Raw genomic sequence first — 16,584 nt, 5'->3', positions numbered from 1 at the left:
CAAACTTGAGTGCCCTTGGGCCCAAGCTCATAAACTCACTCTTGAGTTTATAATTTTTCAATGTGGGATTAGTTCACAACATCAACTTCCACCATTTCAAATGCATATTTTTGGGATCAATTATTTCTCATTCACTCGATATTGATTTTTGTAATGCAAATGTACTAGATTCATCTATGTTCGAAGATGTACGTATTTAATCGCGAACCCATCCTAGAAGATGTGTGGATCCCACATTTAATTGTGCCCAAAGTAGATTCATTACTAAACCAATATCCAACACTACTGACCTGACACCATCCCTTTTTTGTACGCTAAAGGGTTGGTGTTGATGTTCCTGTTGAAGATATGAGTCAGCATCATTGTGTGGCTAATGTTGAAGCCACTGTTGTGCAATATGTGGTGTCTAGGAATATTTTAGAGAAGTAGTAGTATTTTTTCTATATATGTGTTATGTTTGTAATGAATATATACAATCAAGTGAAATACTCTCTCCCCTCACAAATCCAACAGTTCCTAATTAAGCTTCTGATTCTGATAGACTTTGATTTGACAGATTTCCGGTGGAGACAAGCCCAAATCCTACTAAATTTACCCACAACATCAACTCCTGGCCTGCTTCAAATTCTTCTCACAAACCAAGGCCTCACTAAATGTTGTCTTTTCATCTTTTGTGCTTCTTGTGCTAAGCAATGTATATGCAGGGCTGTCTGAGGTATGACTGTGTGAATATTTCAGAAAATGATGTTAATCCAGATTGTGTGTACGAATTTCTACAACTCGTGACCCTAAATTAGATTGCTATGTTAAGTAGCACACTGAAAGATGTGAGAATTCATTCTTTATTTGTAAGAACAAACTCACTTTCTTACATATCAGTAAGACATTTTCCGAACCGAAATGAATTGGGCTTTGATTCATGCCTTTCAACCCTTAGTAGTTGGGTTAAGGATGAATGCGGTTCCAAAGTCACAATATTATTTACATGTTTTTAATGGAAACAAGCTCTGTTTTTAGGTCCAGGGAACAAAAATGTTCTTCCTGCGAGCTGCCTTTGGAACGTTACTTTACTGGTTGATTTATTTGCTGGCTCAAGCTGATGGGAATCTGTCACTTCTTGTTAAAGTATTACTACAACACTTGCCTGCCAAATTGCGACAAGCATACTTACAAACATTTTTACGATGGAAGAAAATTTGACTACTAAAACAGTATAACATGCAGGATTAGTTGGCGTTCCTTCCAGCAAAGTAAGCTAAAGGTCCAACTATGGCCGCATTGATATATGTAGCAGGTTCCGAATGACTGTAATCTGTCCGGTCATCAGGGTATCCATCATTTTGGTTAGGACCTCCGACAACGGCTCCGAGTAAGAGGTTAGGGTTAGGGTTAGGTGAATAATAGTAAGGCTGGAAGCCTCCTTCACAACCTATTGCTTGTGGGTGGCTTGCCATTGAAGGCATAGATGATCCCCTGTGGTGAATTCTCTTTGGGAAGTATTGTCCATACCCAACCATGTATGACATCTTTAATGGGTTCACTCCCAAAATATAGTCCACCTGGAAATTACATGGAAACTTGGAATTAATAAAAGATAAACAAACATTTCAAACCCTGAACTGAACAGTTTTGGTGGGTTCGCTTGCCTGTCTTCTTGCAAGGCCTGTGAGGGAGTTTGGCGTCACTAGGAGACTTCCACAGTTGAAGGTGTGCTTAGTAGACTTGATGTACTTTGCATAGGTAGTAAGCAAAAATGTTATGGAGGTAACATACTGAAGGTTACTTTCAGGTAGCTTGTATATCAGCCCTCCTGCGTTATTTGAACAAGAAATTAAATTAAGAACAATGAAATGGTCTTGCTATTTGTGACATGGTCTTGCCATGGAAATGGGTATTCTATTCTGTTCTACGTACCTTGTGTATACTGGGTGGTTGAATAAGGAGAGTTGGGTAGAATCCTACACATGAAATCTTCAGCATGTACTCTGAATTGATCAAAGTTTTTATCATTGTTCACTAGTGCTCTCTACAGAAAAACAAAGAAGAAAATGAATGTGTCAATTCAATTGTCGACTAGCTTAGTCTAATTAATTTTTAAAAAAAATCTGTGTGTGATTGATTTACCCTTGCGAGGAGAACTCTAGCACCAGCATACTTGTTGTCCCAGCTAAAGACGTCTGTTTGGTCATCAGCTCCCAATGATTTCAACAAGTTGAAGTAAGAAACATCATTCGTTGCTCTCAACAGCCACGCAGCCCCCCATAGCAGCTCGTCCTAATATTACACATTAATCATACACAACAACTCAGTCTCAGTATCAGCCAGTTTGTTTCATGGGCCTAAACCTTGAATAGATGTGGGAAATGGGCCTTATTCTGACCTTGTATCCAGAATAGGAGCAATAAAATGGACAAACCGCAGAGCCCAAAGAATCGCTATAAGCACCTCGATATTGCACTGCGAATTGCATAACCTTCTTGGCAGTGGCAAGTAACAAAGTGGAGTATTTCCTGTCAACCTTTCTGAAAACCAAGGAAGCTGCCGCCAATGCAGCTGCGGTTTCGCCCGCGACGTCTGAGCCTGGGTTGGTTGGCGACACAGAGTAGACGTTCCGGACAGTGTCCATGTCCTCGGGCCTTTCCCAGCACTTGTGATCCACATTTGGGTCACCTACTCCAACGTAGAGCTTATTGGGCGTGGCCAAGGCACACTTGAGAAGGTAGTCGGTGGCCCAACGGATAGCGGCCCGTGCTTCTTGTAATTGGGGGCCCATTTTCTTGCCATACTCGAGTGTGCTCCAAGATAGCATTGTTGTGGTGAAGGCCATTGGGAAGTTGAATTTTATGTTGTCTCCGGCATCATAATAGCCTCCCGTTAAGTCCACCTGCCAAACAGACCCAAATGTAATTAACATAGCAAGGCAAGAATAATTGAACATATACATACATTCTATATATATAATGTAGATTACATTTACATACATGGGAAAATAAGCCATCGGAGAGTCCAGAAGTGGACCGCCAAGTGATTTGCTGGGTCGGGGGAAGTCTCCCTGACCTCTGACCTTGGAAGAACAACAGGGACTTTGCTAAGGCGTCTCTGTAGTTAGGGGTTCCTTGGACAAAACCCAAGAGAAACCAACAAGAGAGAAAGACTAGGCACAATGAAGCTCCCCTTCCCTTTCCCATTGCTAAGTTTGCTACCTTTAGCTACCTCAAACTACCAATATGTCTCTTTATGGTAGTCTGTGATTTTGATTCCACATTGACATATATATATGCCTGACTCTGCATATATTGGAGGGATAAAGTCCCCCTATCTATGAGTACCACTCCGCAAATCAAGGCTTTTTTAGAATAAACTTAATCTTTTTTTTTTATTTATTGCCATGTCTTGAGACGTAAAATTTGAATTTTGAGTTTATTCTTGTTCAAACAATTTGCCTTATATAATTGAGGAAGGTAACTCATGCAATGTGTATGAAACATAATTTGATAAAATCCTTATTCAGTATGTTTGGAGGTTTAGAATCTATCCGGGGGCAAAACCGTATAGATTTGGAAAATGCCGAGTTTAATTTCCATTGAGAGCAATACTTTTGTGGTCATGCGTTGAACTTTAACAAAATTTAGCCCGAGTTTAGGCCATATCGATTGTACAAATGACAAATTTATATTGTGTCTAACAAAAAAAGAGCAGGGTGTACAAAAGACAAACTTGACAATAAATTTCTATTTTGACTATATATTGTGAATTTATTGTAATGAATTACAAAAAGAAAAAGAGGGGAAGCGCAATTAATTAACCATTTTTAATCTTCTGTTGACTTTATATTTATAGCAAACTTAGTTTCTCAATGTGTATGTATAATACATTTGATTTTTCTTACAAATAATTATGATATATAAATCATGAAAATGAATTCGCATATATATGAATATTCCAATAATCAGAACTAGTAATGAATGACTTTGTTTTTAACAAAGTCAATTCTTGGTAGTTAAGAAGATTTGACATCTTAACATAATTGGGATGACTGAGATCTCTAACATTTTTGATGTTAGGTATGATTGTTAGCTAGTTACTGGGATCCACTACTGGGATAACTGTGATCCCCTAACATTTTTATTGTTAGGTGTGATTATTATCTAGTCACGTGGGTTTCTTTAAATTTTGATTAATGAGATATATAAATAGTTCAAGTCACCATAGTTTACCTATATATTTTACTTGACACTATAAGAAAATCGACTTATACCTGCCAAACTATACCTCTGATTATTAAAAAACGTAGGTAAAAGTAAATTGTACCTACGGTTTTTATATTCGCAGGTGATTCTCTTACTATAACTTGTGATTTTTGTCGGACTGCAAGAATAATTTTACATTTACCTGCGGTTTAGTTGACCGCGGGTAATATATGTGTTAGGGTATAGGTTTGGTTCACGTGAAATCAAAACACTTGCAAACAACAGTATCAAACGACATCATTTGGAACAAGTCTTATATATGTGTATTGTTATAATCAAACAAAGCAAGATATGACAATTACTTGGGTGATAACCTAATGGTGAATCTCTTTTAGGTCAAATCATATGGACTCAGAAGGTCTTGACTCTCGAGTTTGATTCCCACTGGAAGTTACATGATCGGCTTTGACCTAACTTAACTTGTCTTTAGGTGAAAATTTTCTGTACGAGTGAATTTAACGGCTCGAGTTTAGGCTCATATTGGATTCTACAGAGGACATGCAGGTATGGTGGTTAAAAAAAAGGCAAGGTATGACCATAATTATGGTCACATTTGCATACATAATTACCCTTAATGCTGCACATGACCTGAACTAATCATCAATGTTGTTGGATCCCTAAATGATTAAACGCACTTTGTAAACAACTGATGTAGTAATCTCATGCGCCGCTACTTTCCTTCAGTTTCTTCATATTATGTGTTTTATTTTGTGTGGTTTGGTTGATGCCCGACCATACATGCAAAATTCAAAAAAGAGAGTGCCCCTAATTTTGGGGAAGAAGAAGTAGAAATGATAATTCCCAAAAGACAAGGCCTAATTGTGATGGGATGGGATGGGGGATGGGATGGGAAGATATCTTCATAAATAAATATTCTTGTGAAATTGGGTTTAATCCAATCTAATGGCGCATTTTCGGCATCGGATCGCGCATTGGAATGGGCTTCAAATTTGTTGCTTTTTCTACTTTCCTTGTTGCTTTTTTATTTTTTATTCTCTCTACCTCGAAATTTTCCTTTCTTTTTTTCTTCAATGCTTTGCGAGTAAGCTTCTGGTTTCTTATCAATTCTTTCTATTAACCTGACTAATTAAGACTATTTTGTTTTTGTTTCACAAGATAAGATTCAACTTTTTGGTCCCACGCAAATTAAAACACCTCGATCAATGCAGTGAATGATCACTTTTATCTTCTCTTTTGTGTTTTTATGATCTCTGGCATAGTCTCTCATATAAGACTCCTCAAAATTCGAAAGCAACCACCCACTTGAGCATCTTCATTGTTACTCGTATACATAAAGTAGCAACAGCTGAAAAAACAATTCCCGTTGAACCATTAACAAATTGATCTTCAAATTGCAGCAAAATGAAACACATCCCGCAGAAGAAGAGAAGATCCTAGTGATCATGTCTTTACCTATAATCAACCCATCTTCAAAAGCCTGTAGTCATGCCATTGACCATGCAGTCTTATTATTATTGGCCCGCCCTATTTCCAACTATACCTGATGCGTCTCTTTTCAACAAAACTACTCATGCCTTGCCCGCATAACAAATTATCTACCAAAACTACTCATGCCTGATAAGTTCAGTTGAGGACTATTGACACCCACCAAATCAAATCTGCACCAATGTGATATATTCTATCATTGCATCACATACTAATCAACCACTGCGTTTCAGTAGAGGCCCAAACATTTGCTACTATTATTTGCAAATCCAGTCGTACAATCCGGAATGTGATGTTTCCCAAATAATACATTATCCTGAACAAAAAAATTTATTGACCATGGAGCTGACAAAGGACCAAGCCAAAAGTAATAAGAAAGGATGTGAAATTCTAAAATGTAACATCAAAATAGCCTGCAAACAACATACTATTATGTAACACACCACGCTATTTCCGAGAGCCACTTTGGGTGCATCCTCGTGGTGATCGATGAAGTCCAGTCCCCAAAAATGCCAAAACTACCTTGTGTCTCTGGGTTGCATCGCATGACTATTCTACAAACGCACATCCAGGTTTCCTCTTTCACTGATTTCACAGTTCCAGTAAAACAAAAAATAAAATGCACCAACTACAGCAAATCCAACAGAGGTGGTTGCTGAGATGACGGCTTTCCATGACCAGACCTTGAGGTTGAAGTGACCCCCCTCCCTCTTCCTCTTCCTCTTCCCACGGCAGTTGATGGTGGCGGAGCAAGTTTTGGGGTGGTCTGTTCATTCTTGGCAGAACCAAATATCGATCCAAGATCTGTTGATTTGTTATCATTGGAAAAAGTACCCAAAGATGATAACCCTTGATTCTGTTTCAAAAACCCAATAGAGCTCTGAGAATTATTACCCCCATTCAAACTACTGCTATTCAAAGCTGAAGCCCCTTGATTTGTTCTGATTGGCTCAATAGAGTTTTGATTGCTGAAGGCCCAATTGTTATTGCTGTGGGTTTGGATCAAATTATTTGGTTTACTGGTGCTCAAACTGGAACCATGTTTGTTTGTGGGTGGACCCGAGTTGCTATTATCAAAAGTTCCAGGACCACTAGAAGAGCTGCTGGGTCGAGGTGGCCAATTAGCAAATGGATCTAAATCATCAAAACTTGCAGAGGATGGGGCACCTGTGTTTAATTGCTTCTCAACATCGCCTGACGAAGAGCTTACACCCGAGGACGTGCGAGGAGGCCACTCTATATCCACTGAAGGAACTTCTGTCTGCTGACTAGACAGGGCAGATGTAATGGACAGCGATTGCAGAGAAGTTAATTGAATAGGCTGAATAACTGAAGGAGGGAGAGCAGAAGATGAGTTGTCGGTGGAAGTTTGACGGGAAGTGGCAGGTCCCTTGGTGGGGCCCCAATCCTCATCCCATGATGGACTTCTCTTCGTTGTAGATGCAACATTCCCACTTATATTGTTTGAGACTCGAGACTGAATCCCATTGACAACAGGCGCTGGCTTTACTTCTGGAATTCCAGAATCAGTAACAGTAACTCCTCTCTTTTCTTCTATCTGCCTGTTAAAAACCAGAAACACTCGAAAGGATGACTAAATATGCAAATTCAAAGGAAAATATAGTTCAAACTAACACAAAAAAGGCCTCTTGTGCAAAAGAGGCTCTGAGCAGGGATAGAGGTAAAAAGGTGCAAAAACCAGTAGTACCTGAGGATATCCTTAACAAAGAGCATGTATTTGGCAAACTGCTGAACGTTCAATTGCTGTGCAGTGAGAATTGGTGTAAGAAGAGGAAGGATGTGCTCTGCAGCAAATTCCACTCCATACTGAACATGAGAAAAAATGCCAAAGGACAATGAGCTGTATTACGTGAAATTCTTCTACGTAGACACTTATGACAGTTATAGCAACTTAACAAGTTAAGTATTCGAAACTATTACCTGCTTCAGAATTGAGTTTGCAACCCCAAGAGTAGACATAAGGGTTGGAGGAGAATGGTCTACTGCCGTGCAACACTGAATTGTTTGCAAGATGTCCAAAACAGCATGTTTATCGAGTTTATGAACCATTTCTCCTAAGCAAAGCAAAGCATTGACTCTCACCTGCCAAGAAAAAAAAGTCATATAAAAAGAATACATCAATAATTTTCTTTTCTTTGATGAGTATTAATTGTAAACAAAAAAAAAACCAAATAAATTATACAGATCAGCTGCTAGAATGCTTCTTAGAGCTGTTCCCAGACAACAGAATGCGAATGGAAAACAATGTCAATATCCTTTTGAACTAATACAGCCATTTCTTCCGATGAATGCCTTCACTAATATGAAGGCAGAAAACTTTGATATGGCTTCAGGATTTATCATTTATATTTCTCAACAATGTCTAAGAACCTCCTACAAAACAACATCCCATACCTAGATTTTTCTGCAAATTCCCTTTTTTTCAATGATTGGTTCAATGCCCAATCCCATGCATTTACCTGGCAGTGTACCGAGATCAGCAGATGTAGGACAAGTTCCTTCCTTGCTACTTCTCTGGTCATTCCTCCATAGGATATGACATGTTGGACACCTCAGGATAATTTAACTCAGATGTCCTCAGAGGATGAGCAGTTTTTGGAAACAAGCAAGTTTTACAATGAAAAACCTTGAACTTGTTTAGATTTGAAGAGGGGATAAAAAAAAAAAAAAAAAAAAAAAAAGGGGCCACTTGTGAGTTGTGAGGACTCCACATTGCATTCCCCTGAACTCATTGCATGCAGTGTCTAGAAACAAGAACACAGCTATATGGCATCAACACGTGGCAAACATTTTATATCATATCTTAAGAGTGTTCAGACATGTTTTCTTTCCTCTACCCATAAAACCAAAATAGTATTTACTAACATAAGTTTGAAAATACTGGCAGACAAAAACAAACAAACAGAAATCCATAAAAAATGTGACAGAAAAATGAAAAAGAACATACTGCAGCAACTGTTGTTTTTAAGGCTAGACCATGAACACGAGGCAAAATTGCTTGTTTCACTAGCTGCAAAAAAGGAAGGAAAAAAAGAGTGGGTCAGAACCTCTTCCAAAAAGCACATCAAGGAAAATGTTGAAGGTGTTCAAAACAGCAATTCGCAAGACAAACTCATACATAGATGTCTATTTAATAGATAACAAAAAAAGAATAACGAAAAGTACCATAGACGGAGAGTTGTGCCGATGCAGAGGATATAAACTGGAACTGTAGATAGCATATGGCTATCTATTCGAAAACATGTAAAATGGCAGAGTATGCAAGAATTCAAACTGTTGTAAGCTCTGGCTAACACATGCTACCATATAGCACATAGGAGGTAATTAACATCAAACACAAAATAGCTAACATGTCATCTTCGTATCAAGATGAACTAGCTTAACTGTACCAACAAACACTTATCTTCCCCACTTTGGATTTTCGTTGGCATAAGCACCCAAAGATAAAAGAAAAGACTCTCCCTTTTAAACACTGGTGGAGCACAGAAATGACCCTCGGGTTTGATTGCCAAACATACATACAAGTTATCAGAAACTGAACACTGCTCTTTGCAGACCAGCTGAAATGTCTATTTCTGACAAAGGCACAACAAGATAACATTTAACATGAAATAAGAGCCCAAATCTGTAAATATATGATGTTTTCAAAGTTCAACTAAGATGGAGGATAAAAAACCTATGCAAGAGTAAAACAATAAACAAGAACATATGGGACATGCTTAAAAGGAAAAATAGAAGAAATTATAGTTTCATAGAAAAAAATAAGCAGCAATCACCTGAACATCAAGTTGCTTAGCAATGAATGCTGATTTCCTCAAAGCTTCCTCTTGTATGCGAGTATCTGTATCATTGTAAGCTCGAACAAGCAATGGTAAGACATGCGATATTAAGTTCTCCTGATTAGTCTGCACAGAAATATCGGGGATTGCTTAAACATAATATTAAGTATCCTATTTAATTAATTTTGTCAAAAAATATCTTTTAAAAATCTGTTTATTTCAAAAAACAAACTGATAAAATTTTTCCAAATATATTCAAATAGATTCTAAGATCAAACTCTGACCAGGAAAAGAAACCAACCGCAATGTCGGATAAGAACTCCATTAATATACCACCTAGAAAAATTACCTTGTGGATAATAAGCTCTGCACGCTTCACAAGCAGCAATAGTGTCTCACCGGCAGCACTACTCAAGACAGGAACAAGAGCAGGCAGTGTGGACAGCTCAAAATCAACTTTATCCTACACAAAATTCTAAGACATCAAAAGGCATGATCATGTGAGGTAAAAGATAAAACACATCCAGCAACACATGCAGACTGATACCTCCATCTAGTATCTACAACCAAAAAGCAAGAAAAAACTTGCAAGGGAACAACAATATCTGTCCATATCACCCAATTATACTAACTTCATAAGATGTCATACAAAACTTTTCATTACAGATACTAGTACATGACAAAAAGTCAACCTCAAAACACAGGCTACGAACAAAAGTTGGCTTTTTAAAAGCTCATGTGCTGCCATCCATGCTTCAGGCTTTCTATTCAACCTTGATTGTCCAACAGAGACTGATAGCCACCAACATAACATCTATGCAGAAGAGAAAGTTTATAATGATCTCCTTTAAACATGCTACCCAGGTGTTGCTTCCATTTTATGAATGGCTTTCTAAAGAAGTTCCTAATCTTGATTATACCATCCTAATCTTAGCGAGGTGCAACAGTTTCACATAACAGTTTTTATATATTAATTCTCAAGAAATTGTTTATTCTTTATACAAATTATCACTTCATTTCGAAGAATAAGTCCAAAATTGCTGATTTTGACTGTTTATTCCCATTTCATTTATCACAATGGATATAGGATTGGTACCTGAGACTCTGCTATTGTAAGAACCATGGGTAGGATCATTGGTTGCATCACCAAATTCCGAAGTTCTGCACAGAGAGGAGGCAGTACCTGCCAGTGACACCGTTTATTAAAAATGGCTGTCCAACTCACATAAATTAAAATGCTTGAACTATTTGTCTCCCTTTTAAACTCAACAAAGTATCAGTACACACAAAATTAAATAATGTGAAGAAAGAGGATACTTTGAAACACACAAGTACGGACCCAATTTGACTTTGTAACTAAATTGATTCATACAAAGTATAGGAAAACTATCAGAAAATGTTTATCCATATCAACAATGTTTATTTAAAACCATAGACTTTATTCCTGCAGAAAAGATGTAGTCATATTTATGTGTGCGTGACTGCATGTGCATCAGACACCAAAAGAAAATCAAGGACATCTAAACCAGTGTAAGGAGAATATTGAAACCTTATACCGCAATACACGGGAGTCAAAATCTTTCCACATGTCTGATAATGCTTTCAGAAACTCAGACTTCTGCATGTTATCTCTTTCCTGCAAGAAAACAGAAAAACCACTCAATTCCCACAGATCTTTATTCAATATAATAGTAACGTAATATGGGGAACTAAGGTGACTCCATCCTGAGAGCTTGCATAGTTAAAGCTAAAATGAAAAGGCATACAAGTATGTGGTCGAGGAAGCGAAGAGCACGCAACCTAGTGTCATCCCGGAAAAATGGAGAACCTACAAAAAAAATAAGAAAACTTCAACAACATTACAAAATACAAACCTTCGTAGAAATTAAGGATGCAGATGACCACTAGTTGGTCAAGTAAATTACTCATAATTTTTAAGTGACCGGATTTAATACTTTAATCAATCATGACATTGTTAAACATCAAATCCATTACATAAATGAATAAATAGCCGATGTAACACTCTTCTGTGCAAAGCAAGATAGTGTTCCAGTTTCTTACGAGCAACACCAACTACAGAGTAACATTATCTAATATGGAGACAAGAAGTCATGGCAGCCTAGCAACAGTACAGCACATATGATAATGGACAATTATGTAACAGTTGGAAGAACACACTTTTCTGCCCTCCAACTTAACTAAATGAGAAAAGACAGACCCACAGGATTTCAAAATCGTATCAAGTTCTAAAACAGGTTTCTTTTGAATGCCAAAGAAATTTCTAAAACAAATTACAACGTAAACTTGCATATGTAATTCACGATACAATGTCCGCGGGCTTGCTGAAGCAGAATATATCTAAACTTCTTTATTGTCTTATCACTCAGTATTCCTCGTTTCCAATGTTCAATAATTTCCAATCACGACAGAGACAAACATTGAGCCACAAGGCTCATTTCTGTACCTGTAAAGTCCAATGCTGTTGGTCTGAAAGACTCATTTGGAGAGAGCATCCTTTGCAAATCAGGAACTAACTCTGGTGGAATTGAGGAGAAAGCTTCACTGGATATGTAAGTCAAGGTGTTCATGTACTACAAAAAAAGAGCACTGGGTTCAATTGATAAAGAGAGTGAATTAAAATATTATTAAAACTGTCCCCTTATAAATAAGTACGACCAAGGACATTGCTCTAGACAAGTCATCCTAGAGAAAAAAACTTTATTCCTTTCACTAGTTATCAAATGATGGATGGTGAATCAATGTAATGAAATGCTTAATGAGATAATGATTAAGATTAAGAAACTCAAATATATGGGATAAATTTGAAATAGAGACAAATAGGGTGAAAAAAGTCTAACATATAGACTATAGTTCATGTTGAATAATGCTGATGGTATTTTCTGACAAGCATGTTGATCATTTCACTTTCCTTGATTCAGTTTAATTTAGGGGATTCAAGATATAGGGGTAAGATTTTCGGCAATTATGCAGTAACAGACATCAATTTGCAAATCATGATATAATCTCATCCAATTATAATATATTTCCTTAATCTTATTATTCCATACGAAACTTCCATTCAGAATGAAAGGCCTCGTACGAAAGCATGTCCAAGAGGTCTGGAAATTTCAATTGATGAAAACTTATTAGCAAGAATTTTGCATTAGTTCTAGAATCTTTTCAACAGAGTGCAGAAGCTTCCCTTTCCTATGCATGGTTCGGTCACAATCTTGGTATTAAAGTGTGTAGAACAGCAATAAAGGAGGTTAATGTTTATCATGAAGTAGAGCTAGAATTTTCTCCTTCCCTCACGGGAGGAAAAAGGTAAAAACCTAAATAAAAGAAGTACCATTTTGACATTGTTGTGGCAATCAAACAATGGTTTGTGTGTAATCAAATGGTAGGCAAGGCATCCAAAACTGAAAATATCAGAAGAACATCCCACTGAAGGCGTTTTACTCCGAATCAATTCTGGCGCTGAATAGTTCAATGATGGCTGAAGAGGCAGCACAGAATCCTCAACATCATATTCCTGTGTAATCAACATGCAATCAAGACATATAGTTAATAGTGGATAATTGCAGGAAACAAGCTAGATGCTACCATTCATCTCTGAAACAGACTGTATGTGCTGGACTTAGCAAAACCTCAGACAACAAAGATATTTTGCATTCATATACAGCATGGAACATTTAGTTCATGCGATGATACGAACAAAACCTCAGATATGAAAGATAAATTTGTCCTAAATGCAGGAACTTGAAGTGCCAATTGGGTGGAAAATGAAGGGAGAGGGTATATAGACACACAAAGAAAAGATAAGAATCATGATAAGCAACTATATATCAAATGCATAATTATATCAAGAAAATGATTATAAGCACTATTGGAAAGGTGGGTACAGGTGGTGTTTCCAAACCCAAATCCAAAGAATATCTTCTCCGATTTTACTCACAGCATAATGAAAAGGCTGCACAGACGAAACACGTGAAGCCTGATCAGTTGAGATTGCAAAACCAAATCCACCAAGCTTCCAAGCTCCGCTTGAAGTAATAAATACATTCTGCAAAATAGAATCATTGTCAACAGAACAGACACAAATATAAAGTATACAATGAACTCTAAATTACAATGTTCAATGCCATGGGTTCTCGACATCAGACCATTACCTATCAAATTTTTATTTAACAGAATAGATAAGATTAATGGCAAAATGAAACAAAAGGAATAGAACTGTTTCACATGAACCTGAACAGAAACCAAAGTCAGCAGTTCCAGGCATAAGATAAAACATTTATGAGTGTAACAAATGTTTAACCATTTCAAAGCTACACATTAACAAATTTCAAAATGCTTCACATGATCACATCGCACTTGGCGTAGAAACTCAACCTCAGAATACCTCAAAATACAGCTACAAATAGAAACCCTTTTTCTCTATCACTGATGAATCCAATCATCTTAATTATGAGTTCAGACTTTAGAGACACAAAAAGAAGGAATGACCATGGACATCAAACATTCTCAGCACTAGATGAACCTCTGTGATGGATGGAATAAGCATCACCATTCACCACAACTTCCATGACCAACAACACACTAACGACTATCCCCCTGCCATTGTTGTACCAAAAACCATTTATCTACCAATCACAAGCAGTTGCCAGCAACATCAATGTCTGATGCCAGAAATATATAGACCATGACTCTACCACACTGCCAGCAATCACCAATAATAACACCGTCGCTTCATGCCATTTATGGCTGAAAATGTAAAGAATATGACAACAAAGAGCTCAATTATCCAAATTTCTAAAAATAAGCCATTCTAGCAGGTAATAGGTTCCTTGATTCTAATCATAACCCAGCAAAAGACCACCGAAGTCATACCACAAAGAGCTCTGGAATCTTATACATTTCAAATGTAGGTACCATGATTTCAGGCTCAAGTCCAAGTTCTTACACTTACCAACCACCAATATTGGTTATGGTAGACACGAGATAAAGTAACTAGTCTATAAATTAAAATTTTCCAACTCATGAATTCAATACAAGGTCCAAGAGCAGCATTCCACAACTGCAGCCTTGGTTTCACACGCTGTAGATGGACATGACTAAGACAACACCAAAGATATCATTTAAAACAAAAAGGCTGTAGACTATAGTGAGGGTCTCACTCTGCTCGAAAATATATTTTAGAAGTGGCCACACCCAAAACTCAAACCTAGATGCTGGAACCACAGTGTTAAACCTCTCACTGCTTACTAGACCATAATTCAACAAAAGAAAATAAAAATATGATAAGCAAATTTATTGGTATTATTACTTCTACTTTGTTTAAGAAACGGCATAGCAACAGCGTAATGAAGTAGCAACCTCAGGTGATAAAGCTTGATGAATGAGACGCGCATTATTATGGAGAAATTCCAAGGACTCTGCAATCTGGAGCAAACCATGTTTCACCTCCAGCAAACCCATCTCCTGCAAAGCAAATCACCCCTGAAGAGCTATGAATTTCACAAAGAATTGCCAACAAGATATACCACATTGCATAACCTATTGAAAAGAAAGCATCTCTCAAGTAACTTCTGCAGCACCACGTCACAGGAAGAAACTTACATCCCATGTCTTATTTTTTAAATATAAAGCATGAGATAACAAAATAGGAAATATTGTCATGCCTATGAAAACTAATGCATTATATGCATAATAAGTTTGTAAACTGAGGAACGAATGATAAGCAACCACAAAACCCACATGACCAATCAATAATCTAAATCACACCTCTACAATCTACATATAAAATTGGCATCCCCATAGAACACATAAAACTATTCTACTTTAATAAAGTTGAAATCCACCCACACTTACCATTCCCTTGAGCTCCTTGGGGACGTTGGCCACATTCTCCACATTCCCGAGGGCGTTAGCCACCGAAGCAAACAAGGGTTCGGTGACCATGGCCATAGCATTTTTGTTCTCGTCCAGGGCCTGCACCACGTGCACCACTCCAGGATGCCTCAACCTGACCAACCGTCCCGCATCCGCTCGGATCAGATCGAGGAACGCGTCCTCCGCAGCTTTAGACAGCCCCGCACGAGTTCGTGCCTCGGACAGTGCCCGTTTATCGAGCACCCAGACGCAGACAACGGGATATTGCTGCGTACGCATCCCTTCCCGCGCAGCCTTCGCCGAGTATAACTTCCAGAGAAGCCCAGGCCCGGCGGACCCGATCTGGTGGAGGAGTTCATAGTCCTGCAATGGTTTTGGGCCGGTCACCTCCTGTACCGTGGTCTGTACTGTCTTCTCGATCACCGCTGCAGTCTTCGCTAGCGCTTGGGTCAGGGTTTTCATGTTGAGAGACATCTTGCTCGTCTTCCAAATGGCCGATGAATTAGTCGTATAAACATACGTGTAAGTATATATATATATATATATAGATCTAATCACGCATAGATATGGAGGTGGGTGCGTGCACAGGCTGAAGGCAGAGAAGAAGAGAGAATTCAGATCAAACAAAATTATGCGATCTCTCTTTCTTCCATTGGCTGTCTTCGTTTCGTTGTGTTTTGATTTTGATCTTGACTGGTTTTTTTCTTCTCTTGATTCTCCGTTTCCTTAAACTCATTTAATTTGTTGGTTTTCAAATTGATTTAGTATATTTTAATTATTATTTTAAGTGAAAGGACTCCTCAAGGAGTAATTAAATGACGCACCGACGATGGGGTTCGCAGTGGGCTGGGCTTTTGGCTCGGTCCATAAACACAAATGATGATATTGAACGCGGAGGGATGTTCTTGAATAGAGATGCTTGGTCCGCAGGTCTTCTTCCTAGTTCTGTATCATTTCCATTTGGCTGTACCAGATCCATGATTATGAACATGCATGTCAATGGCTTTCTCATTTTCTTCACCGTAAACCTCATCAGAAGAGCCACTTCCATTGCGTGCTGTCTCATATCATTAATTCCACCGACTTCCGAGCTAGAGCTTTGCCACAATCTATTCAATAATAAAGCAGCAATCTGTGTCTATATGACCATGCATATATTTTATCCAACCCTAGACAAAGGTAGCTGATGTACCACG

At 38.0% G+C, this 16,584-nt stretch overlaps 2 protein-coding genes across 2 annotated transcripts; both read right to left on the bottom strand.

Annotated features, from left to right (window-relative positions):
- Nucleotides 1-1,053: 1,053 nt before the first annotated feature.
- On the bottom strand, nucleotides 1,054-3,250 carry LOC120007053 (endoglucanase 3-like). The gene is made up of 6 exons (XM_038857218.1): nucleotides 2,982-3,250; nucleotides 2,381-2,884; nucleotides 2,125-2,274; nucleotides 1,915-2,026; nucleotides 1,647-1,810; nucleotides 1,054-1,559 (listed from the first exon to the last, which is right to left on the bottom strand). Exons 1-6 carry the CDS (start codon nucleotides 3,186-3,188, stop codon nucleotides 1,227-1,229), a joined length of 1,470 nt encoding a protein of 489 aa, XP_038713146.1. The 5' UTR covers nucleotides 3,189-3,250; the 3' UTR covers nucleotides 1,054-1,226.
- Nucleotides 3,251-5,870: 2,620 nt separating this feature from the next.
- LOC120007052 (SCY1-like protein 2) lies at nucleotides 5,871-16,117 on the bottom strand. The gene is made up of 14 exons (XM_038857217.1): nucleotides 15,368-16,117; nucleotides 14,873-14,977; nucleotides 13,452-13,559; nucleotides 12,846-13,028; nucleotides 11,961-12,087; nucleotides 11,263-11,324; nucleotides 11,046-11,132; nucleotides 10,593-10,679; nucleotides 9,846-9,959; nucleotides 9,494-9,622; nucleotides 8,665-8,727; nucleotides 7,638-7,799; nucleotides 7,405-7,523; nucleotides 5,871-7,258 (listed from the first exon to the last, which is right to left on the bottom strand). The coding sequence occupies exons 1-14, from the start codon at nucleotides 15,860-15,862 to the stop codon at nucleotides 6,325-6,327; spliced, it is 2,775 nt and encodes a 924-aa protein (XP_038713145.1). The 5' UTR covers nucleotides 15,863-16,117; the 3' UTR covers nucleotides 5,871-6,324.
- Between the last annotated feature and the right edge of the window lie 467 nt (nucleotides 16,118-16,584).

The sequence above is a fragment of the Tripterygium wilfordii genome, chromosome 10 (assembly GCF_013401445.1).
Source record: "Tripterygium wilfordii isolate XIE 37 chromosome 10, ASM1340144v1, whole genome shotgun sequence".
NCBI lineage: Eukaryota > Viridiplantae > Streptophyta > Magnoliopsida > Celastrales > Celastraceae > Tripterygium > Tripterygium wilfordii.
The sequence above is the reverse complement of the archived record's forward strand: the minus strand, read 5'-3'. Positions and strand labels throughout refer to the sequence as shown.